Source organism: Buceros rhinoceros, unplaced genomic scaffold, assembly GCF_000710305.1.
Source record: "Buceros rhinoceros silvestris isolate BGI_N320 unplaced genomic scaffold, ASM71030v1 scaffold37426, whole genome shotgun sequence".
NCBI lineage: Eukaryota > Metazoa > Chordata > Aves > Bucerotiformes > Bucerotidae > Buceros > Buceros rhinoceros.
Window position 1 is genome coordinate 390 of NW_010418789.1, and position 26,055 is coordinate 26,444.

The following is a 26,055-nucleotide window of genomic DNA, read 5'->3' on the forward strand; positions in this document are numbered from 1 at the left end:
CCTAGGAAAGGGACATCTCGGTTAGAAACTGGACCCGTCCTGCTTTCACAGTCAGGTCTGGAGACTGCATCGGAGCTCAGGGAGGGGGAGAGAGTTTCTGGGAATGCATTGTTTCAAAGAGAGAATTGCCTTTGTTAAAAAATAAAAAAATAATTAAAAAAAAGAGTTTATGTTTACAGATGTCATCTTGTAGTCAAATGAGTCGGAGTGCTGGTAACAGCGAAGATTAATTATCTGCAATAGATTCAGCGCAGGAAGTAGATTCACCTGTAGGTAAAAATGGCATTGTGATAGCTGTAAAAAAGAGCAAAGCCCCCCAAAGGCCAAGTTCAGCATGTGCCATTACTTTAGAGAGGAGGTTCTCCCGTCACCCTTAGGAAACAAAAGCAATTTGATGTCAGAAGCCAGGAATAGCCTGAAAGTCTGAGCATGAACGTGATCTGTTCAGATTATGGAACAGGAAACACACTGAGAGTGGTGTCAGAAAGAAAACCAGGATGTTTTAAAAGAATTAAAACAGTCTCTCTTATTCACCAAAAGAAAGAATCTTACCAAAAGACTGAGGGGAAAGGGTTTTCCACTCGAATGGCTATATCGGAGCAAGTCAAGTGTGCAGCTCTAACTGCTATTTTATGTTGAGGACTATGAATCCATACCTTCAATGGAAGACATGAACATTTCTGTCCCGTGGTCTCGTCCAGAGGGTTTTGGGAACTGTGGTTTTCATATGTAAGATAGTAGCTATGTGGAAAAGAAGGAAACAGCGAACAGTATTGCTTTGTAAAAGAACACTCAGGTTGGTTTCCCCCGAGGAAGAGAGTCTTGAAGTACACCAACACACCACACCATCGGTTCCAGGCTGCTGAGCCCTGGACAGTTTGCAAGCGTGAACTGACGAAACACGAATTACAAGACCCAGGCGTGCTCAGGTTCAGTCCAATTGTACGGAGTGTTTAAACCTCAGGACTTGAACAAAGGACATGAATGAACATCCGGAAGATCACCTTACCCTGCCTTCTTCTTAGAAATAATCTTCCAGACCACACCTGCCCCCAGGAGAATCAGCACTCCGGCAACCACCACTCCTGAGAGAGAAGAGTGCGTGTTGTTCCCACTGTGCCCTTTACAGCGTCTCAGCACAATAGACAGATCTGCAGCGTCAGCAGAGGGAAATGGTGCCACCAAGACCCACGTGTAAAGTTAAAGACCTGGCCACAGACGGTCTCCAGGCTGCTTACCGAGGCCCACGGAACCAGGCTTGCGTGCCGCTGAGGGGAGAGAAAAGAAAGATCAGCAAAGTGACACAGGGTTTCTCAAGGGGTATTAATCACTTTCTCAGGAAAGCTTTTACTGCTAAGGCCTGTAATACAAGGTTTCTTAAAAACCACACTGTTATGTAAGTTTTTTTTTTCCCCACACAAAGACATTTGCATGTTTAAAAGGCATTTGCATGTTTCTGTTTGATCTTTGCTTCATTCGTGATCCACTCACTCAGTTTGCAGGCTGGTACTGGAGGGTCCCAGCTCAAGTCCTCTTGGCACTGAATCTGGCTGGAGCCTTCCAGCGTGTAGCCATCATCACATTCAAGAGTGATGCTAGTCCCGAGGCGATAAGTATTTCCTTTCATGGCTTTCTTAACACCACGAACTTCTGGCAATTCACATCTGATCTCTGAAATCAAAAGTAGCAAAAAAAAGACACTTAATGAGAGAGAACATAAAATATGAGAATAAACTGTGGGTGTTTACGACATTGTTCTTGAATGCTTTCCGAATGTAACCAGGAATTAATTCTCATTCCACAGGAATTCCCTTCTTTGTGGCTGCAGAAGAGGGTGAGGTCTCACTCCGGCATGTGAAGATTTCTACAGATCAGCTGCTCCACATGGATATGGCAGAGGGAGAATCCTGTGTAGGAGTTAGAGGCACCTTGGGAGAAGCTGCCAGAGATACTGGGCTACCAAAATGTTCAGGGAAGAAAGGTATAGTGGGGAGGAATTCTTGGGAGCTTTAGAGCCAGCTGCCTATAATCCACTTCTGGTCTGTAGAAGTCCCTTGCCCTTCAAAGGTGTCACCAGCCACATATCTATCATTAATGTATTTATTAGCCCAGCTATCTGAGCTCCTTATACCACTGATTTCAATGAAGTGAGCTGGTTACTTCAATTTAAGCATCTAATCACTTCTGACAGTCCAAGCCCAGGAATTCTGGAGGAGAATTCTCAGTGGAGACTGAAGGGGTAACCTCAACATGTGATTCTTACCCTTTGTTTTACGTCTTTTTTATGTTTATTTTTACTTTGACACATAACAGTTACTAAGGTCACTTTAAACCGTGGGAATGTGGAATGGCAGGGGGAGTTTTTTCCATGATTCTGTTTCCTTCTGTTTCCTGACATTCACGTAAGCATTTGGGACATTCTTTCCCCTCCCTGTTATGCAGGCACTTTTCAATCACTAACAATCACACTTGAATCACTGGGGTGGGGTGAGCTCCAGCAGTGAAGTGCCCTGTGTAGGTCATGAATTTATTCTGGTGAATGTTCAGAAACAATGGAAAACCGTGCAAACACCCGCACTAGGAACCTTGTGACGTTCCGGAAATCGCCTTTAGTCAAGTTTGCCGGATGACTGACCCTCTCAGTGAGCCACACACGAGTGCGGAGTCACGGGTGTAAAGGCATTTTCTGCAAAGGGAAGAGTGTAATCCACAACCCGCTCATCAGAGACCACTCCTCTGGTACAATCCCTTCCTTTGTTTCCTGTCAGTGATAACTGGGCAGTGAGAGACACAAAAGGGAAGGAAAAGGAAGGGAAAACGTTTCTACTCTTCTACTAAAAATAAAAAGCTTTTAATGGCAGAAAGTTCCAACTCATTAAAAGCAGCAAGAGCAGAGGTGGAAAACACGCAAGAATTAAAACTGCCTATCAGAATTGCCTCTGTTGTACTCCCTCCCTGTTGACTGCTCACCCTGCTTCTTTACAGCACTACCATACTCTTCCCAGGGACAGCGAAGAGTAGAGAAATTCAGAATTAACAGATCAATGCTGCCAGCTGTGATATAAAAGTGGTTCTCAAGGAAAACAAGGGGATGGAATTCAGCGTTAGCTGCAGAAGATTTGACTGCTTCAATTTTGGCCCATGTATCTCACTGAAGATATAACTTTTTCCCAACATTTTAGTGTGTATCAGCTTGGCTGCATGTCTCCTCAGCCCGGCTCTGGTTCTGCCACCACGAATTCTGAACAACATGAGCAAATTAAGCCCCAACACACCTTTGCACTGAGGAAGGGGCTGGCTCCAGGTTCCTGACCCCATGCACTTGATGAAAGCGTTCCCAACGAGCGAGTAACCAGAGTCACAGCTGTAGGACACGGATGCTCCATAGGAGAAAGAGTCAGAAATGTTGCCTTTGACCTTCCCGTGGGTGATGTTTGGAGGGTGGAGACATGTCACTACTGGAAAGTCAGGGAGAGATAAACACTAGTGCCCTGAGGATCCTGCCAGAGAGCAGCTAAGGCACTGTACCTGGGCAGCCTTGGCTGTTCCCTTTCACTTGCTTCCCCTAGGCTCAACAACTGATTTTGTAACTCCATCAGACTTTGGCAATGACTATAAACTTGATCTTGCTCTTATCGCACATTCGTTAGGACTCAGGTAGTCCTGACACAAACCTTTCCCTAAGGCAAGCCATGTTACCTGTCCCTTCTTCTTAGCTCTCTGCAATAAAAACACACCTTGACAGACGGGAGGAGGGTGGCTCCAGGCTCCAGACTGCATGCAGTAAATGGATGCTGTCCCACTGAGGGAGAAGCCGGGCTCACAGATGTAGCTTACAGATGTTCCAGGAGTGAAAAACGCTTTTGCCGGGCTACTGAGAGACCCGTGTGCGATACCTGCAGGCTTGGCACAGTGCAGCACTGGAAAGAGAGAAGTGCAGATCAAAAGAGAGCTCACAGACATGAGAGGGGAAAATTCTGAGCAGCTCTGAGGAGCTCTGAGCAGCTGTACGCTCACTCCCGCAGCAGCAAATCCAACGCACAGAGCCAGCCCTCACTTCACCTCAAGTCACCTCTAAAGCATATGACATCAGACACGTTTCTTCCTACACAAAGGCACATTGCTCCACTTCATCTTTCCTGATATATCAGATAGGAAGAGGGATTAGTTCATCTACATAACAGGAATTCCACACTTGTAAGACCATCTTATTACACCATCCATACATGTTCCTTACGGCTGGCAACGCTGGCCTAAGCTCATTTTTAAAGTGTTCATACTGAGAAACTGAGGCACCAAATACTGCGGCAATAAGAATGGGAAAAATTAGGGTAGATGGATCTGCAGATCTGAACTCTAGACTCCGGGTTCCTCTTGTCTCCTACCTCACACTAACAAGAGTGATGAGACCAAACAGAACAGCCATGCAGGGACAGATAACCCACGCACAAACACACCTTTGCACCGAGGAAGGGGACGGCTCCAGACTCCGAGTGTCGTACAACGAAGAACCTTATTCCCGATGAGGGAGAAGCCACGTTTGCAGCGGTAGTGCACAAGTGCTCCGATATCAAAAGTGTCTGAGAAAGGCCCGCCGTGTTCCCCATTAGCAATGCTTGGAGGAGGCTGACACTTCACTGCTTAAAGGGCAGAGGGCGAGAAGGTGATGTTCAGTTGTAAAAAAGGTGATAAAAAAGCGTAATCAACCTTCTTCCCTGCAAAAAGCAGGGCAGGTTGGAAGGAGGAGTTAGTGTTTAGTAAATCTTGCCTGTTCTGAGACCTACCTGGCTTCGTGGTGGTGTGAGGGTGATGATAGTGTTCTGCCACTCCATCTAGATGCAGCATGAAGAGTTTAAAATAGACATTGGGTTGAGCAAATAGAACACACAAATTAACCTGCATTTTCCATCATCCTGACTTTACATTTCCAGCAAAAATTTCACTCCTCTCTGATAGTCAGTGTCCTGCCATGAAGCTTCAGGAAAGGAAGAGAATGTGAATTACAGAATGCAACAAGCAGGGTGAGAGAATTGCAAGTCGTGCTCATACTCACAGGTTTACCCCAAACCTGGCTCATCTCCTGTGTGAGAAGAGAGACATCAACAAAAGGAACAAATTCTGGTTCCTCCTTAAAGTAGTTGGAGCAAACAGGAAAAGCAAAGCCAGCTTTGGCTTCAGCAAGCGAGTGGGAGCAGTTGGGGAGGAATCTGCCCCACTGATGAGTCAGTGCTGGCACTTACCCTGCTCGCAGGTGGGTACCGGGGGATCCCAGGTTCTGTTAGCTTGGCACTGGGCTGTGCCATGGCCTCGCAAGGTGAAACCTTCATGGCAGGTAAAGCTAACGGTATCTTTGTATGTGTAGTGATATTTAAGAACAGATACTCTCCCATGCCGGATCTGTGGGACTGGACATATCACCTCTGATAAAAAAAGAAATTGTTATCTCAAAGAGGGAGCCGTATGGATGCCTGGAGTGATGCATATATAAAGTCCATCCTTGACGTGCCACTGCTCAGAGGAGATGCACAGGTAGTGCTTGGAAACTCACAAAAGAATAATTTCAAGAACTGAGAGCTTTTTAGTTCCCTTAGGTACCTCAGGACTACCACATTATTGTATAGATAAACACCATGTTGTGCCTACAAACAGAACACTGCAGATACATTCCAACAAATACATAAGCTCATGACTGCTTTACTACACCAAGCTCACTCCTCCAAACGCAATTCCAGCTGAAGGAAAGACTAATTGCAACAAGCAAACCCTGCAATACAGCCCTGTGGTTTGGGTAACGGCACAGGATTTGGAGGAGCCCAGTTCAGATTTACTCACTGTCCCACTCTCGGACTGCGAGACACATTTCTTCCTTAATTTATTGTTTCTGTTTGTGAAACAAAAGGGACAAATCCCAGCAGGCATCTCACAACTCTGCAGTCTGCATAGCTATGAAAGATCAACAGCTGGCATTGGGACAATTTTTAGATGAAACCAACCACGCAAAGCGAAACAGTCCCAGAGGAATATTAATCTTAAAAAGTCTTATTCCTTGAGGTTCTGTTTCTTTTAAGGAAATGCCACATTTAAATTTTAAGCACTTAATTTGGTAGTTCTGGGCCAGACATTGTGGTGACCTACTTACTCTGGCAGATGGGAAGAAAACCACTCCATGCAACATCTCGTCCAAAAAGCTCACATCGTCTATGAGAGTGTCCAACCAGCCGGTATCTGGAGTTACAAAGAAAGAAATATGGGTTGATGCCAGGTCACACAGTTTGGATTTGCACACTGACACTACCCCCAGAGGTCTCCTCTGCAGCTGCCTGATTCTGTCTGGTCACCAAGGTGTTTCTGATGGTTTAACACATGGGAATGAAGGACACCAAGTTCCTCCTTCCAGGATCCAAGAGGAACAGCAATGATCCCAAATTGCTGTGGATGACATTGGTCAGCTCCTAAATCAGGACTCAGACCCAAGTGCTTTCCAAAGCGCTGGAGCCTCCTCGCACGCAGCACACGCTCACTTGGGCTTTCAGCTCCTGCTGGGTGCCCATCTGAGAAGGGAGACCGAAACTGAAGTTTGCAAAGTACTATATTGAGCACAGGCAGGAAAAAGGGCGAGATGCTTCCCCCTTCCCCGAGCAGGCAACTCTGGCATAACTGGAACCAAAGTACCAACTCTGGCTTGCTGTGGGAGAACAGCCCGCATGGAGGAGCGGGCCCTGAGCCTTTGCTGCGAGTTGCCCCGCACCGAGCTCAGAAATGCAGTCAGCAAAGGCAGTGTGGGACTCACCCTTCCTCGCACTCGTGGCTCACGGTTGACCCAAAAAGAAGATCTGTCAGAACAACAACTCTGCCATTCTTTGGTGTTTCTGGGTATTTACACTGCTTCCCTGGGGAAGAACAAGGCTGGGTTTAAGTGACACTCGCGCAGTTTTGTAGTGCACTATGAGAAGGTATCTTAAGGTTCTGTCCACATTCAGACACCAATAAAGATGTGACTTTTAAAAGACCAATAGTTGCCCAAACTGTGTGACTAGTGAAGCCATGTATGAATCATTATTTGAAGAATAAGAAACCCACAAACGCAGTTTAAACAAATTTCAACAACCAACACCAAACGGATGGAGCTATTCACTTTTGCAGAATGCTACTGCTTCAGACCACGTGTGGTTTTTGAGGCATGTCAGAGTTGGGGGCACTCTGGGTTGTCTCGTGTATCCCCGCTGGCAGTTGTATCGCACGGTGACCCCCACAGGAAATTCCGTCAGGTTTTTGTATTCCTTGGTCAGCACAGCAAAGGATAAGTTTGGAGGGGCACCACAGCTGCCTGTCAGGAGAGAAAACACAGGGAGAAATGGGCTATCAACTACTCAAAGTTGTTTTAAAATGTGTAGTGAGTATGTATAGATATAAGGTTACAAGGAAAACTGAAAACAAAGGGAAAGGACTGGAGGATTCAACATTTTGGAAAGAGTAAGGGAAAGGACAAGTCTTACAGGCTTTGAGCAGCAGAAATTCCCAGACTATCCACAGGAACCACAGTGTACCTGCACACCGCGGCAGGGGGAGGCTCCAGTTCCCAGAGTCGGTGCAGTAAATCGATGCCTCTCCCAGGAGGCTGTAGCCAGGGTCACAGCTGTAATTTACCACCATCCCAGGGGTGAAAACTTCCAAGTCCTGGCTGCTGTGGTTTCCGTTGTCAATATTTGGAGGTGAAGGACAGTGTATCACTAAAGAGAGAGAACAAAACAGTGAAAAAAGGGCATAGACAGGCGAACAGGCCGGAGGCATGCATGCACAAAGCCACCAAAGGGCACGGAACTGCCGCTTAGACCCTTGGGTGTCACTGGATGTGCCGTTCCCCTCCTCTCCACACCAGTTCCGTGGGTTTTCAGGTTTGCCTGCTCCAGGATGAGCCGAACACGGGATGTATGCCAGGAGTGCCGCAGCCAGCCCCACCTGCGCAGCGTGGGTACGGGACGCTCCAGTTCCCCGAGGCTGTGCACCAGACAGAGGGGTCTCCGAGGAGGGAGAAGCCAGGCTGGCAGCTGTAGTTCACGGACATGCCGGTAGTGAAGTTTGCCCCGAGGTCTGCGCTGTGCGTGGCATTGGCGATGACGGGAGGCAGAGGACATGGCAGCACTGACAGGGCAGGAGCAGAGAGCAGCGTTTTAGTGATTTTGCTGATGTAGGGGCGCAGGTAGCACAATAAAAGACTGTCACACTTGAAGCGACGTGAGTGAGGCAGAGAGCATGACCTCAGGGCCCCTCCAGCATGAGGATGGACTAAGCATCCTTCTAAACCCCCCACTCACCCAGCTCGCAGGTGGGGACAGCGGGCACCCAGCGGCCATCGGGCTGGCACTTGGCTTCAGGGCTGCCTCGCAGGACATAGCCTGGGCGGCACTGAAAGATGATGCTGGCCCTGGGATGGTACACAGCACTCTGTCCTCCAGCCACATCTCCATTCTGGATGTTGGGGCTTGGGCAGGTGATCACTGGAAGGGAAAAACGGCAGAGCATGGGTTGGGGAAGCAGCTGCCAGAGCTGGGGCTTCCCCCTTCATTTTAGCAAGGTCAACATTCAGGGACGGACGTGCGACCACGATGGTCTCCCTTTTCACAGTGGGTAACAGCAGATACAGCTCACCTTCACACCGTGGATAAGGGATGCTCCAGGTGCCAGATGTCAAACAGGTAACTCTTGTTTGCCCAGTGAGGACATATCCCGGGTTACAGTAGTACTTCACTGATGTTCCTGGGATGAACACTTGCACACCCGTGCTGTCACGTTGGCCATTTTTGATATTTGGAGGGGAAGGACACTGTAGCACTACAAGGAGGGGGAAAAGTATCTGGTGAAGAGCTGGTACCACAAACACTCTCCGTAGGGTAAGGCAGCCTTTTAGCTTCTTTCTTTCCCATTAACTGTTCCCAAATAGCTGGGGTTGTCATGGAATCATGTTTCCATCCTTCCCTCACCTTCCAGCCTTCATGTTTTTTGAGCATGTTGACACCAAGAATGACCATTTCTCACTATTTAGGCATTTACAGTGGTTAGTTTCCCTCTGTGGCCCTGACAGCTTGCTCTGGCCTTTCTGTGGTTGAGAACAAGATCAGACCCAGCCTGGCTCACTGTCTCTGCGGATTCGTGTAAGGAGATGAAAACCCTACATAACAAGGGTCTGAATGGGGCTTGTGATGGTGGGAGGACAGATATGACCATGGTTTTCTTTCCTAGTCCTGGAAAGTGGCCCCTTTACCTTCAGTGCGAGGTGGCTGCACCCTGCCAGGTGCACTCTCACAGTGGATCAGAAGAAATCAGCTGCCACCCACCACCTCCTCTACACTTACTCTTTTCACAGATGGGAACAGGAGGGTTCCACGTGCCCCCAAACTGGCACTGAGACTCATGAGAGCCCTTCAAGGCATAACCAAAATCGCATTCGAAGACTATGGTGTCCATGGGTCTGTAGGTGGTCTCCAGCCCAGATGTTCTTCCGTTCTCAATCTCTGGTTTTTCGCAGCCAATTGCTGGAAGGGAAGAGCACGAGGCACTGCTGGGGACGTGAAGCCCCTCCTGGGTGTGGAGGAACGCTTACCGGGGGCAGCACCTGCTGCTGAGCCTTGCCATCACTCTCATGGGCACGTCAACATTATTGACTCCTACTCTTAGACAAAATTTCATTATTCAACTGCTCCTGAGAGCCTGGCCTTACTGGAGGCCAGCAGGGGAAATCCTCAGAGGCAGATGGAGCTCCTCCTGCCCATGAGACCTTTGGTTTCTGCCTCTCAGTGGAGATTTGGATTGCAGTTATTACACTGAGAGCCCAGAAGGAAGAAAGGGCCCGCAGAAAGATAAAAGAAGCCAACTCAAACCCACCTTCGCAGCGGGGCTGGGGCCGGCTCCACGTTCCATCAGCAGTACAGCTGATGGAGGCATTCCCGATGAGGGAGTAGCCCTTCCCACATGTGTACTGCACAGCCGAGCCTGGGAGGTAGGTGTCCTCAGGATGGCCGCTGTGCTGCCCATTGGCGATGCCTGGAGGCAGAGGACACTGCACCCCTGCGAAGGGGAAGGAAAGGCAGATAAGAAATATGGACAGAGTAGGAAAAAAAAATTAAAATCCAACCTTCAAAAACCAAAGAAGGAAGATGATTAATTCCATAAACTCCTTTAAAATATGTGCTGTGTTAGCTGCCTCCCTGTCGGTGGGTGGAGCCACAGCCATGGTCATTCCTTCTGCCACGCACAAGCGATTCTCTCCAGCAGGGACAGCCGCCGGCGCAGCACAGAGCCCTACCTCCACACCGTGGTGGTGGCCCGCTCCACACGCCGTGCTCCCCGTCCACCGTGGTGCAGAAGATGGAGGGTTCTCCAGCCAGCAAGCGGTTAGGGTCGCAGGTGTAGTTGACCACATCCATGTAGGAGAAGGTGTCAATCAAGTGCCCACTGTGTATCCCATGGGGGATGTCTGGAGGCGGATCGCAGGTGATACCTGTGGGCATGCACAAGGTGGTTTACTCCCAGGAAAGGAACCGACAGGCTGAACCCGTCTCAGCTGTGAAGCTGTCTTGGAACAGTGACCTGATTATTCAGAGACAAATCTTGTATAGAAAAAAATCACGTGTGGGCAGGAAATCCTGCACCTTTCTGAGAGTCCCTCCCTTGCTGCCCATGTCTGGAGGTGGTGAGACAATTCTTACTTCCCTTTCCACGTGGTGACACATGCAGAGAGAGATTGGCCGCACCATTCTTCACATGGCCAGTGAAAAATACTTATCCCAGTAAAAGGGACTTTAAAATATTTAAGTTTTTTCCAGTTTGAGCCAGGAGAAATAAAAGACCTTTGGAACCATTTTCAGAAGCATCCAAAACAAAATGAAAATTAAAATGAAAGATTTTACACATACAGTGACTTGAGAAATCTTTTGCAATAAAATCTATGTCTTGGAGGATGTGCCACTTTCTCTTGCATGCCAGCTCCAAGGAGCTTTTGCTGTGGCCTACTTACGCTGGCAGACTGGATCATCTCCACTCCATGAGACACGTGTGCCAGAGACCTCGCATGTCCTCTGGGAGCTCCCAACCAACTTGTACCTGGAGGTACACAGAAGGATTCATTAATTTACATTAAGAGATTTGAAATGTCTTTACAACCCTTGTAGTGGCAGCCAAGACCTCTGACCTGGGAACCAGGTTTCCTCATGTAAAGCTGAAAATCTGCCTCACTCTCACTTGGCAGCTGAGTTCAGCCAGTTGCAAGACTCACCCTCTGTCACAAGTGTAATTCACTTTGGACCCAAAGAGGAGGTCCGTCAGGACAACAGCTCTGCCGTTCTCTGGATCCTCTGGGTTAGCACAGTGTTTCCCTGGAAGGGAATGGCAGTCGCCATTAGCCCTCAGCCGCTCACTCACATCCAGCACAGAGAGCAGAAACCCGTAAAGCTGGAACACCATGAAACCCCAGCCAGGCCTGGCACCTGAGGGGGTTCAGCACCTGCAGGACGTACTTTTACAGAACTCTCGTGCCACAGACCACGTCTCATTCCTGAGACACGTGATGGCAGGCAGTATCCCCAGCTGCTGGATATACCCGGGCCGGCACATGTATTCCACCGTCCTCCCCACGGGAAAGAAGGTCTGGCTGCTGTACGGCTCCTTCAGCTCAGCAAACGCCAGTCTGGTGGGTGCGCTGCAGCCGGCTACCAAGAAAGACAAGCCAGACCAGACCAGTTGTTACAGGCGTCAAGGAGAAGCAGCTCCAGGAGAGCAGGGGGCAGGTTAACAGTCAGAGCACTCGTGGAGCTCTTGCCCTGCTCGCAGGCTGGCACGGGCAGTGCCCGGGTGCTGTTCAGCCAGCACTGTGCCAATCGGTGGCCGCATAGAACATAGCCTGGCTCACACTCAAAGGCAACAGTGCCCCTGTGTGTGTAGGCAGTCCCAGGAGACACTATTCTCCCATTCTGGACCCGCGGGATAGGACATCCTGCCTCTGGAAAAGAAGCCCAGGTCCTCAACCCACGCTCTTACCCCGTGGGCAGAGCTGTGTGCCTATGAAGCCACTTCAAGCTGCAATCCCCTTTAAGACACAAATCTAAAAATAATTTCCCATAGTGATGTGATGTACTGCCCACCTGCAGCTATATCAAACGTTGAGAGAAAGCCCCAAGCCGAAAGGTGAGGCTGGGGATGCTGGAGGCAGCGGGGTGGTCCTCCAGCCTCCTCCCCTTGGCCCAGCTCAGCCGGAAATCTCCCCGTGCAAACCCTGCCCGATAGGCACTCAGGCAACAAGACCAATTATCCGGAGGTTTGCCAGTCCTTCCCAATATGAAGCAGTCGGGACGAGGCGATTGCACCCGAGTTTCTGCACATGCACTCCCAGCCCCTACCTCCACACCGCGGCGGGGGCCCGCTCCACACGCCGTTCTGCCCGTCCCGGGTGGTGCAGTGGATGGAGGACTCTCCCTGGAGCGGGTACCCAGGGTTGCAGGTGTATGTCACAGATATGCCGTAGAAGAACTCATCCATCAGCCTGCCCGTGTGCTTCCCGTTGGGAATGTCCGGAGGCGGCTCACAAGGGATGCCTGCAGAGGTGCAGAATAAAGCTTCTGAATTCAGCAGCAGTACCAAAGTGCTTGAAATCCCTCAGTCTGTGGGGCACAAACACTTGTCCTAGAGATGGAGTGACTGCATTGAAGTGACTTGCTAGGCAAGGCCTTGAAGGCAACTGGATCCCATCTCCATGCCCAGCGATTTCTATGACAGAAAGCAGCAGAGTGGTAAGACAAACCTCTGCGGAGGAAACACCTACACGCTTTGTCTTTTCTTCTGTTTGAGAAATAAAAAACCAAAATTTTATTTGGATCACCTGTGTAAAATCCTGGGTTTGACATCAAAACTTTCTGGTATTTTTCATGCCCACTGAGCAGAGAAATTCCCCGTGAAAGCTTTGATTGGAAAGATTTGCCAGTGTCTGCTGGAACACACTTACCGAATCGGAGCAAACCCCCGCAGCTGTAAACCACTTACGCTGACAGAAGGGAATGCTGCCACTCCATGCCACACGTCCACCAGAAAGCTCACATCGTCTGCTGGATTGTCCGACTAGCCTGTACCTGGTGGTGAAAGGATTGAACATTCACCCCGAGACACTTTGGGTTGAGTTACGACCTTCTCCCAATCACCTCGTCCGGAGCGCTCAGCCCTGTGACAGCAAAGCCATGGCCCTGCAGGAGAAGTTCCCTCCCTAGCTCTGCCTGAGCCATTTCACCGTGTTACCTAGCGAATGCCTCACGTGTCCTGTGGGCACGGAGCTCTATACGGTGCCTTCTGGATAGAATCCAGTACTGGAAGCCAATGAGGAGGAGGAAAGAAGGGAGACTGGCCTAACCCATCCCTGCTTGCTGCTCGGAGCAGCAGCCAGCCCCGGCACTCACCCCTCCTCACAGCCGTAGCTCACTGTTGACCCAAACAGGAGGTCAGTGAATAAAGTAATTCTCCCGTTCATAGGTTCACCAGGATGATCACACTGTTGCCCTGGGGGAGAAAAAAAAAGCTTGTTTTAGGTTCTGTCTGTCTCTTCCACAGCGCAACAGATGCAACTATTATTCCAGTGATCTGTCCCCATTCCCAGTTACCTCCCAAATGAGTTTCGAATAGCATAGTTACATGGCTTTACTAGTCACACACTCTTTGGGCACCAGAATGACATGCAGGTTTTTGCAGCGTGGACAGAACCTAGCACCTATTCCTCTGTGACCAACGGACACCAAATCAAGGAGCTATTCACTTTGACAGAACTCTAGTGCTTCTGACCACACTCCGCTCTCAAGGCATGTAATAGCAGGTGACAGTCCTGGGCGTTTGGCATATCCAGGTCGGCAAGTGTATTTCACAGTCTTCCCAACAGAAAAATCAATCTCATTTCTATGCTCCTCATTTAGCTCAGCAAAGTGTAACCTTGTAGGAGCACCACAACCACCTATCGAGAGAGAAAACAGACATGAGAATCGGGCAGCACGTGTAGGGTGGGTGTGAGCACAGAAAGAACACTGGCAAGAGGAAAAGTGTTTGGTTTGACTCGCTGAACTGTTTGGTTTGATTAATGCAGCCATTATTAAACAAACCCAACGTGTTTCCCCGAAGGATTCCAGAGGATCAGGTCCTTATTCACAGGATGTACTTCAATCTTCCACTCACAGGGTTTAACCACACCTTTTTAACAGAGTTAGGGGAGATAAATTAGTGGAGTGTTCCAGGGCAGCTATGTCATGACTTACCTGGAAGTTCAGGCCTGTCCGAGAGCTTCTGGTAGTGGTACAGTCCATCACAGATGGGAGCAGGGGGGTGCCAGCTGCCATCCTCTTGGCAGAAGATTTCAGCGCTGCCGTTCAGGCTGTAACCGTTGTGACACTGAAATGTCACCGCTTGCCCAGGCGCAGAGATAAGTCCTTGACCATAAACTTGTCTTCCATTCTGCACAGCTGGATTTATGCAGACAGTCCCTGGAAATGATGATGTGACAAAGCGATGTGCAAAAGGAGTCGGAACAAAACAAAACAAAAACCCCACAGGCTGTTAATACCACAACAATGAAACCTGCAGGACATCGGGTAGAGCTCCCCACCCCACCTACACAACAGAAGGGCAAGACTTTACATGGGATTAACCTTCTCTGAGGACCTGGTTGCCACGGTCAGGGTCTCCCTGTGCTCAGAGCCATGCTATGAACTTCTTGCCTGAGGGGACAGACCACAGACGCACCTTCACAGCGAGGGCCGGGCTGGCTCCAGTTCCCTGATGCTCTGCAGAACACAACGGCATTTCCAACCAGGTAGTAGCCGGGATCGCAGGTGTATGTTACAGACATCCCCGCGGTGAAAAAGGCTTTGCCCTGGCCATCGTGACTTCCGTAGCGGACCGCTGGAGGCATGGGGCACGGGCGGACTGTGGTAGGGAGACAGAAAGTCTTACCTCAGCGGGAGGAGGGCAGGCAAGGGGAAGGGTACCGTTGTGTTGCTGCCTCGATGGGTTAAACCCATCGCAGGAGCAGCTCTGCCTGCACACGCTGCTCCTGCCTGCAAGGAGCACCGGGCTGGGCAGGGCCACCCTCGGGGAGGCAGCAGGACCCGCACTCACCCCTCTGGCAGACGAGCACCGGTGGATCCCAGGTCCCCCCTGGCTGGCACTGACTCTCGTAGGGGCCCTCTCTGGTGTAACCGGTGTCACAGGAAAAATGAAGAGTCTCTCCAGCTTTGTAGGTGCTCTGCAGCCCACGGACCTTCCCATTCTGCACCTCAGGTCTCCCACAGCCAATTGCTGCAGGGAACATGGACAGCATCCTCTAAACTTCAATGCATGGGCCAGATCCTGCACGCACAGCCCCCTCCCTTCTCATCACTGCCGTAAACCTGTCTGCACTGGTCCTACAACCAGGACATCCAGCATCCTTTCTGCCAGCCCCGAAACTGGCAACGGAGCATCCACCCACCTTCGCAGCGGGGCAGGGGCCTGCTCCACACCGCAGTCTCCGTGCAGGTGATGGACACATTCCCGACCAGCTGGTAGCCATCCTTGCAGCTGTAGTAAACGGTCAGTCCCCGGGAAAACCTGCGCAAGGACTGTCCGCTGTGCCGCCCGTTGGCGATATTTGGTGCCCGAGGACATGTCACCTCTGGAGAGGGAACAGAAACAGCCCTGCGGGTCAGCTGTTTGCTATTCTGAGTGTTACGAGCACTGTTTGGGCAATTTCAGGGTAACATCCTGAATTCTGCTCAGTCTCTGTTCCATTTGCTGCACCAAGGCATTAGTTAATAAAAGGAACAGCAGCACTGAGACTATGAAGTCATTGCAGCCAGAGGAAATTGCTAATAATGACGACAGTCCTGACAGGAGAACTCAGAGGCACATCAAAGGATTTGAGTGAAAATGCCCATGGAAGCAACTAGAGCAGCGAGAAGTTGTGATTACTTCCCGTTCCAGAAAGAAGATGAAAACATCCCACGTCTGAGCAGAAGCAGAGTCACAGAAATCCCCCTGGGGCAGTGGACACTGCCATCCCCACTGCTGGCCTGCGGCTCCTGAGCGTGCTGGGCAATTACAGCAGCTCAGCCCCAGGGTTAATTTCTCCCCATTGCTCTTGGAGCCCAGGACAGGGCATACCTGTGACCCACCCCTGCTCGCTCCTTCTAAGCTGTTTCTGTCTCTCTGAGAGCCAAGCTGGCGGTGTTTTGGTTTCAGAAGAGAAGCAAGGAGGACAGATGCATCCCAGCTTTGCTTTCCCTCGCTGCTGTCACTGTTCGCCCCGTGCTGGGACACTTGCCCTTTTGGCACAGAGGCAGAGGTGGGCTCCATCTGGAGTCAGCTCGGCAGGTGCTGGTGTGGGAGCCCTGCAAGGTGTACCCTCTGTCACAAGCGAAGCTCATGGTGTTCCCGGTCCTGTAGAAAGGGTGAGCAATGGATGCTCTCTTCCTACTCAGTCCACGCAGGCTGTGGATCTCTGAGCAACAGGACCCCGGGGAGGCTGCAGCACCAGGAGCCTTTCCTGGCCTTTCTGCATGCTTCTAACCCACGGGCTGGCAGGCACATCCCCCGGCTCCGGTCTGATCCAGGGAAACGCCAGCAGGACCTAACTGCAGCGCCAGGGTCCGTGCTGCCAGGGACACGCAAGAGCCTGCACTGCCCAGAGCAGCACTGTGGCAGTGAGGGGACAAGCTTGCGCCAGTGAGGGCAAAGCCACCGCGGCACCTTACAAGGGACCCACCCATAAACCTGCCTGTGTGCATCTAGGGGTACATGTTTCATTGAACCCCGGGAGAGAGAAAGGGAGAGTCGGAGAGGCAGACACGCGGGAGACAGACAGACAGACATTCAGAACCAAAACTGCAGGGAAGTGGCTTTTTGTTCTCTAGGCAAATATTTGCACTAGATGTGTAGAAGGGAAAAGAAACGCCTTTCCTGGTAAAGCCCTTTGGGTTACCGAGTCTTCACAGCTCCGCCCCGCTGAGCTGTTCCGGTGCAGCCCTGCTCCACCACACCCTTCGCACCCCTTCAGCCAGCTCTGAGGTGGCTTTGCTAGAGCTCACCAGCATCGAGCAGCACCCATGAGCAACAAGCACTGACAGTTCCTTCCGCAGGGCTGAGGAACCGACTGTACATGCATCAGCGCAACGTATAGAAACCCGAATATAAGAGAAAATATGACTTCACCTTTTTACAAAGTGTTAACTTAGTGATAGTTCTTTTTTTTCTCTTTTTGAAAAACATCACCCAGCCCTTTGCAGCCACTGATGCTTCACTCCCAGCCTGCCACTGAGCCACCGCAGGCAGCTGAGGCAGAGGGGTCAGCCTTGGTCCCTCAAGGTGCCAGTGAATAGTTAACATGATTGAGGGCTCAGAGCAGAAGTCTTCTCCATACGGTGCCAGGACACCCCTCAAACCTTGCCAGAGCAGCCAGGTTGCAGCACCTGCTCTTGCAAGACAGGACGGGGTAAAAAGAACCACGCTGCAGGGATGGAGCTGAGTTTCTGGAGGTTTTGCCCATCCTGTCCCAAACAAAAAGGCACCTCGGTCTCCCTGCCAGGCTTTTCCTCTCCGGCCTCATCCCAGTGCATTTCTGTTTATCACAGCAAATTTCAACCTGACAGCTCAAACACAACCGAGCACTGGAAGAAGCTTCTCGTCTCACTGCTGTGAGATGCTGTAGCCATAGCCAGCTTCGCTTTGGCAGTTTAAACACACGGGTCAAGCGCCTTGTTATGAGAAGCTGGGCAGGTTGTGAAAGACTCTCCACAGCCTCCCGCAGTGAGGGTCTAATCCTTTTCCCCTGGCTGTTGGGGCACAGGGTGCCCCGGTACTAGCCCAGAAGGGTTTTTCATTCGTGGAGGAGGCTCTGGGATGCTCAGGGTCTGGTGTGCTGAGGTCCACCTGGGATCAGCACAGAGCTCCTACCTGCCTTCACAGGGAAAAGCGAAAGGATCAGCCAGGAGAGGGGCAGAGATGAGGAAGAAGAGAGCTGTGAGAGCCGCAGACCTGCCGGTCTCCCTTACCTCGAGCCCCAGCCACGGCAGCCAAGAGCAAAGCGGAGCTGCCCAGGAGGTGGAAGGCGAAGGTGAGCACCATGCTCCGGTCCCCAGCGCAGACTGGGGCTCCCAGGGGCTGCGGGAAGATATGGGCACCCCAGTTCCCCCCACACACGGAAGGAGCCGCAGCTGCGGGGCTTCCCAGCAGGGCCACAGGACAGGAACCCACAGGCTCCTTGGGCAGGGTGGGTGCAGCCACCCCTGGGGACGCTGCAGGTCCCACAGATTGCTTCTGCTGCTATTTTTGGCAGGGGAGAATGGGCTTCTGAGACCCATGGACATCTGTGAGAGGAGTGGGTGTGGGCACCCAGGTGCTGTTAGCTGAACTGTGCCCTCAGTGGAGAGCATCCTCAGGGGAAGGGGCCCAAGACAGCACAGCAGCCTTTCCCACGAACCGGCTGAAGAGGCACGGGAAGGGCAGAGCAGGGCATTCCTCCTCCTACACACATCTGGCCATGGGTGCAGCCCAGCCCCACACACTACCCTCAGCTCTGGACCCAAACCCTCCTGACTTCACCCCGGCTGCTCTAGGGCTCATCCAAGCCAGCATCATCCCATGCTGCTGGCTGGAAGAATAAAAATCCACAGATGGGACTTTGCAATGTAGGAGTAGGCGCAGCCACCTCCAGCTCCCCACCTCTCACAGCGCAGGATGCTTTCCGAGCCAAAAGCAAGCAGCAAGACACGTTACTCAAGTCTTTTATCTCTGTTATTGACAAAGAGCTCCCAGTATTTACATACCCAACATTTACACTTACTGCACTTGATTGGTTACACCCAGATGTACAGCTCAATTCACAGTAGATAAACCTTCATGGACTTTTAACGGTAAATTTTGGTGATCACCCCTGTAAGTTACGCCACAGCTTCTTCCATCTGGTTGTGGGGAGATCATTTCAAGCTGATCCCCAAATCAGGAGTTAAATAATTCAGAAAACCCACACTGGAGTATGCAGCAGGAACGATAGTGCTGGGATTAAAATAACCAAACAGAACACAGCATAAAGCGGTGGGCTTTACGTTTGCATTTTGTCCATCTTGTCACTCATGTGGCTTACGGTAAAAGCCATGTAAAAATGACTGGCAATCTAAAAGTGCTTGTTCTGCAAGAGTGGCTTCTGAAAACAGCATCTCATGGTGCCCAGCAACAGCAGAACAGGACAGTGCTCTGCTGGGAAGGGAGAACTTGGTGGGTCTCTTTGGAACATGACTAACACGGTGGTGGAAATGGCTACTTGTGGTTCCCCCCCTCATTAGAGGCATGTTCCTGTTAACAGAAAAGCACTGGTTGAAATGGAGAAACAAAAAGTGTGTCGTAGACATTTTGAATACTTCTTGTTCCCAACTGTGCATCATTTACCTCTGCACCAGACAAAACCCTGAACCTCAAGAACTTGCTTTACCACCAGCTAAACCAGGTGTCACAAGCTGGACTCAGGCTTAACAAGTTTAAATCCTGTCAGTTTATTTTCCCTTATAAACAGGATTCCCAGGAAACCTTCAAATCTTCATTTAATTTTATGAGATGTTACACACCTCTTTAACTGGAGTGACCATTCAGTGGGGCCGAGTTAACCAGTACCACCACCGTGTGGGCTTTCTAGCAGCCAGACGAGCCAAGGGCACTTCTCCTGGGTCTTTGGTTTCGACGAGGTGAGTGCAGTCCCACTGTCTGAGCTATCCTCACAGCACTGCCAAAGCCGGGCTGGGGACAGCCCCATTCCTCACTCGCCTCCACCCATCCTCGCAAGCGTCTCAACGCAATGATCAGCTAGGTCAGGTCAGACAGGATGAAAGCGCATGGAAGATTCCCCGTGACGGAGAAAATGAGGGCTTTGGCTTGATGGGTCTCTGTGCCTACCTGGGAGCAAAAGGCCAAAACCCTGGAGGTCTTCTCCCCGGGGAGGTCTTCTCCCCAGCATCAGAGTAGCCCTGAGGTCTCCTGGGGCTGAGCTGGCACCGGGCTGACCCACAGTGGTCTTGGGGTACACAGCACCACCAAAGAAAGCCTTTTAAGTGTCAATGCAGACAACGATTCTCTGATTCAGTCACCTCAGGCAGGTAGTATTTGAGCAGAAAGTGAAAAGAGTCACACGCAGCAACTTTCTGATGTTTGGTGGCATCTGCCAGGACACCTGCAAGTTCTGCACTTGGCCGAGAGAGCACATGCCTGTGGACAAGCTCCACTGCCCCCCAGCTGGGGTCCTCCCAGGGCTTTCAGCCCCCTGAAAGCTTCAGCACTTTGAAAGAAGTGTCGAGTCATGGCAGAGCTGGGAGGGGCATTTCAGCAGGGTACGTGCAGAAAGGCCCTGAGGGGGTACAAAGATAGGTCCCTGCCCTGGCACTTCGACTCAAGTTTAAAAACTAACTTTTGGACACTCAGGAAGAGTCAGAATAGTAGTTCTTCAGAACAAGGCATGTAAATTCTGTTCCCTTTGGTAAAATCACTGATCTGTAAGAATTGCTCTTGGCACAATGGTTCAGACTTGCCTTGACGTAACGGCTACAACTGTGCTTTTGTATGAACATTCTCAGTGCCTTCAGTACTCACAGGTTAACACCTAACTTACACTTCCTACTCATAGCAAACCATTTTTAAGTATGTGTCACTCATATGAAGACATTCACCGTTAATCCTCTCGGCAGCAGCAGCACCTTTCACCTAAGGACACATAAGAAACCCTCAAATCCTGATCCAGGCACAGCATGGCCTTAGAGTTGAGAAACAGAACCTGCAGAGTCAGCCAAAGCGCAGGATTGTCTTGAGTTTGCTCTACTGCAGCGTGAAGGTCTCTGGCATGGGGATAACTGCACTTGATTTCTGAGCAGCATTCTCGGCTGGGTGGCAGAGAACCTCCCATCCCTTCCCAGCCCCACATGCGAGCTGTGTCTGATGTGATGCACAGCTGCTGCAGCCAAAGGTGCGAGTGCTGTGGTGGGGGCAGCAGCATGCAGGGTCTGGGCTTTGTCCTCCAGGATCTGTTGGTTGCTGCTTCAAGGCCAATTTCACAGGAGGGCAAAGCAGAGCACTGAGGTCAGTGTGATCAGGTCTACAGCTGCCTCCCTGTTGTGCCCCCTCCCTTGGCTAGATGTTCATAATCAGCATTGCCAGGAGGAAGGGGAAGATTCCTACAAGAGACAAATAAGAAGCTTCAGTCTTCGCTCCAAATACACTCAACTGTCTTTTCCCTTTCTGCTCCCCTTTAACCTTCCCCTGCTTTCCACAGCACAATCTTCAAGGAACAACAATATAAATGTGACAACGGACTGTAGCCCAAGGCTTCTGAGCCTGTTTCAAGCAGAACACACAGGAGTCACCATCATAAAGACAGGGAAGAGCATGGTACAGGGGGTCAGGAATACGTGTTACTTACCAGTTATGATCACGTTCGCTCCATCTGGAAAGGAAGAGGGGCAAAACGTGAAATCCAGCACCCACTCAGTGCAGAATTCCATCAAACCACGCAACGTGCAGCATCTCAACTCAGAGCCAATGCACGTTGGCAGTAAGAACAGAGCGGGATCCCCATGCAGGTCTTCTCCACAGATGTTTATCTGTTAAAAGCCAGGTGTATTTACCAGGATACATTTCCACTAGTCTGTGAATCCATGCTCAACCCAGTCGTGCTCTTTTGGCACTAGGTTTTAACTGAAGCTGTTTCAGGAGGCACTAAAGACTTACTCCTTTGCAGAATTATCTGATTTGAGGATTTGCAGAGGAAAGAAATAGGTATTTTGAAGACAGAGAAGAGGCAGCAAGACAGACACAGGAGAAAGTTACCTCTGCATTCCGGAGCGGGGCTGCTCCAGACTCCCTGGTATCGATCTGCTGCCTTACACTGAAGAAGGTCCGCTCCAACAAGGGTGAAGCCATCCTTGCATTTATAAACTACAGTGGACCCAAGGACAAATTCTGTGCCCTTTGTGCCATTGCGTATCCCGTTGTCAATCATGGGGGGCTCTTTGCAAAGGACGTCAGGGAGCTGTCCTACAGGGGGGACACCAGCAAGAGCATGAGCATTTCTGACTGAAAAGGTGAAGAGGTCTATGGGTGGAAGGAGGTGCAGCCACACGCCATGCATCTAGCAGCAACTGAAAATACTTCAAGTGTTCTTGCTTGGTACTGGACCTCAGCTGTTGTCCATTAGCCACGACTCCAGGATCTCACCCCATGAAATAAGCCACTGAAGTGCTTCATCAGGCTAGAAGAAACATTTCAGCCATTTCTAGGTTCACACAACACTATGCACTGCCTAACACCTGATTTCAGCACTATAGCAAAGTGAGCCGACACAGTCCTAACATCCAAATACCTTCATCCTTCCCTGCTACCCACAGAAAGAAAACTTTCCTCCTCTGACTGTTGTTTCCCTCTAATTTTTGCTCTGCCCTTGCTCCTTCCACTTTGTCAGCATAATTTCTGAGTTGCACCAGAATATTGCACCTAGGGCCTCACAGCATGAGTTAGTGTTGAAATCCAGAATTTTCCAGCTGATTGAATTAAGAAGCACAATTCTGAGCAGCCCAAGCACACCAGCAAGGCAGCTACACCAGTGCAGCTCCAGCTATTATCTTATAGCTCTCTGCAGGGATTTTCCCTCTTACCTTCACAGAGCGGAGGCGCTCTATCCCAATCAACTCCATCTCTTGATGCCACACATTTGGCAGAAGACGAGCCCTTTAATTCATACCTAAAGAAAGAGAAGTCGTTTAGTACTTTTCCAGAAGTTTAGACTTCCCAGAAAGGCTCTTCCCCTGCCTCTCCGCCACTGCGTGAGGGCAAGTTTTTAACCAGGAGTAGCCTCTGCTGATGGGGGCCTCATCAGAGCCACCAAATAAGGGCACTAGTAAGAGCCGAAGTGAAGCAGTCCGCTGCATTATGAAGGACACACATTGCACAGGCTCATCTCACTGGAGACGTAACACCTGGTTTTACTGGAGAGTTGCACTGGGAAGCCAGGGAGGGGGGTGGATGTTACTGCCTGGGATCCCTGTCTCCTGACCCCCGAGCTGGTCCCTTTCAAGCAGCAACCACTCACCCGGGATGACAGGAGAATGTCACAACTGCCCCAAGCAGGAAGTTGTCTGCAATCACATCCCCATTCTCTATCGTGGCAGGGGGACACTGCTGTTCTGGAGGAGAGGAAAGGAGAGGAATGTCACACAAGATTTACCTCACACCCAGAGTTCAGAGCAACAGCTCAATCACAGACCTCTGAACAGTCAGCTAGGAGAGGAACAGAGAAATTCACGAACACAGAAGTCTGGGTCTGCAGACCAAGTTGTATTATCCAGACAAGCGACGGTGGAGGACTTTCCACTTGCTGCAGTATAACCCGGCTTACACCGATACTGCAGCTTAGTTCCAGCAAAAGACCTGTTACCCACAGTGCTCGTTAATTCGGCGAAAGGGAAGTGTGGAGCAGGGCCACAGGGCAATTGGAGATAAAAGTGAGTCAGGTAGAGCAGAGCACCCAAAGGGGCTGCATAAACAATAGCGAACCAAGTGTTTTGGAGCGCCCAATATTTAACCTGTTTGAATGTCAGTGGGATATCGTTTGCATCCAACCTGGTCAGCAAACGGCAGCGCACATCACAGTTTGCTTCATCAGAGAAAAGATGGACATTGGGAGGCACCTCTGCCTCAGAGAGGATCCTTCACTGACCACCCCACCCAACCTGCAGCTCAGAGGCCAAACCTCTCCCGCAAGTCTGGAAGCTGGTGACACAGTTTTCTTTCTCTTTTCATCATGCTTTTGGATCATTTACTGCTCACAAATAAATAGCTTCAGATCTAAATATGTAACTGGCGTGGGCTGCCTCACCGAGGACACAGGCCAGCGTGCTCTGCGTGGGCACGGCTGCAAAGGCTGATCTGCTCAACAGCTCTCACACCCACTTCACTGCGATTGCTCAAGGAAGTAAATTTGTTGGTACTCACTCGGGTCACACCTTGGCAGAGGTGGCTTCCAGTTACTGTCCGCTTCACAAGTAACTATGTTACTGCCATTCAACGAATAGTCAGGATTACACTCAAAGGTCACTGTGTTTTTGTATGTGTGCTCAGTGCCAAAGCCAGATAACCGTCTCCCATTTGGCACTTCGGGGTTTTTACATCTGACCACTGGAAATGAAGTCAGTAAGAATATTTATTACAAGAAGAAAAAGCCCTGCAGTGACACCGGAGGCATTACTCAAAGTTTACTGGAAGAACTGCCGCCCTTCCCCTTTGAGAAGCAGGTCCCCAGTGGGGTGCAAGTGCTCTGTGAACAGAGATGTCACTAAGAAACTGCACACAGGAGAGTTTCATTTTCCCTTTGCAGGAAACCCTGGATGTGGACAGGGAGAGGGAGGTTGTCTGTGGGCTGAAGAACCCAGTAAACCAAGCCCTGCCTCTGAACACGACTTGGGAGACCGCTGCATTAGGCTTTCTGGGGATCCCTTTAAACTGCAATCAACCTTCTCACGCCTGGCAGCCCATTGGGGAAGTGCAGATCAGGAGAGGGATGCAAAACACATGCAAAAGAATGAGGAAAGAGCACGTCTACCTTTGCACTCAGGGGCTGGACCACTCCACATTCCATTGAGGTTAGCATTCGTCGTACACTCTATCGTGGCATTGCCAATAAGAGCAAACCCTTTGTCACAGCTGTAGGTTACAGACATGCCGAAGAAGAAGTCTCTGACCCCACCATTGTGCTGCCCATTCTCTGTCTCAGGAGGTGGTAAACAGGGAATAACTGCATGGGAAAAAAAACACAGGAACATTTCCAGTCAATCTGAAAGTGAGGTCTCACTACTAAACAAAGAGAACAAAAGAACAGGCCAAACAAAATAAATACTAAAAGCCAAAGAAAAAGCAGGGAAGCTGCTCTAAAGCAACCACCTCAACCTCAAGTCTTCAGTATGCCTTGAAATTCTGAATGTTTTCCATGCTTTTTTTAAATGGAAGAATGACAGAGTGGCAAAACAGCATCTACTGTCCAAGAGGAGATACCACAGGAGAGGTCTGAGGCTGCATCCGCCTGCTTTAGCTTTTGTAAGTATGAACTTCTTTTTACCTGTCGGTCTCATTAGAGGTTGGGTGCCAAGAAGAGAACACCTACCTGCCATCCCCCAAACTCCCAGACAGACTGGAGGAGCTTTGAGGCAGCTACAAGCACAAAACATTTAACATCTGCTTACTTTCACAGTACGGATTGCTATCCCAAGAAACGTCACTGCCTGAAAGTACACATGTCGCAGATGACTTCCCAACTAATCGGTACCTAAGAAAAGAAAAGGTTGAATCTCTTTGAAAAAAGTGGAAAAAAACACTTGGGAAATTCAGAAAGTTGCACAGTTTCTACTGGCATTCTCTGGAGGAGCTGAAGGAGAAGGACAAGGAGGAGCTGAAGCCTAGGGGACAATCAGCTAGTCCTCCTGTCACCACAGTTTTCTCCATACCTGAAGAAATGCAATAGATGAGGAGTGAGAGGAAGCCCCATACTTGCCATGGGTGGATACGGGCTCACAGGACTGACTCAGGGGCCGGCACTTACCCAGGGTTACAGATGAAGGTTATCGTCACCCCAAACTCGAGGTTGGTCGTGAAGTTAAAGTTGCCATTGGCGAGGTCTGGTGGACCGCACGACTTTCCTAGAAGAGCAAGTGATCAGCGTTACCTTTATTTTACGGCATGATAGTGAAACGCAGGGGACAGTGCTGTTCAGTGGCATTACAGACTAAGTGACCATTTATCGGGCACCAAACTTCCCTCATGAGCAAGTACCAGCACTTTTGGAAAAGATACAAGAACCACATTAATCTCTGAGGAACTAAAAGTTAAAACACAAATAAAAAGCAAATAAAAGGCACAAATAAAGCTAAGGACAAATAAGAAAAGCCAAGGTTTATATGCTTACTGAGAAGGGAAACTGATAAAGACCCCGGTGGGCCCAGGGCAGAGGCCTCGGTCCACAGGGAAACGAAA

At 50.3% G+C, this 26,055-nt stretch overlaps 1 protein-coding gene across 1 annotated transcript; it reads right to left on the reverse strand.

Annotated features, from left to right (window-relative positions):
* Window positions 1-656: 656 nt before the first annotated feature.
* On the reverse strand, window positions 657-25,721 carry LOC104495673 (complement receptor type 1-like; the record flags this gene model as incomplete). Its single annotated transcript, XM_010138669.1, has 32 exons — window positions 657-741; window positions 1,010-1,085; window positions 1,239-1,268; window positions 1,492-1,671; window positions 3,276-3,458; window positions 3,738-3,920; window positions 4,503-4,640; window positions 6,194-6,225; window positions 6,791-6,890; window positions 7,136-7,327; window positions 7,548-7,730; window positions 7,960-8,142; window positions 8,316-8,498; window positions 9,354-9,533; window positions 9,883-10,065; window positions 10,277-10,498; window positions 11,015-11,100; window positions 11,273-11,372; window positions 11,514-11,705; window positions 12,393-12,587; window positions 14,283-14,486; window positions 14,767-14,949; window positions 15,142-15,321; window positions 15,494-15,676; window positions 21,458-21,481; window positions 21,865-22,071; window positions 22,689-22,774; window positions 23,123-23,216; window positions 24,025-24,207; window positions 24,632-24,823; window positions 25,269-25,351; window positions 25,625-25,721. Coding segments are annotated over 32 exons (4,622 nt in total), but the record flags the coding sequence as incomplete, so codon positions are not given.
* Between the last annotated feature and the right edge of the window lie 334 nt (window positions 25,722-26,055).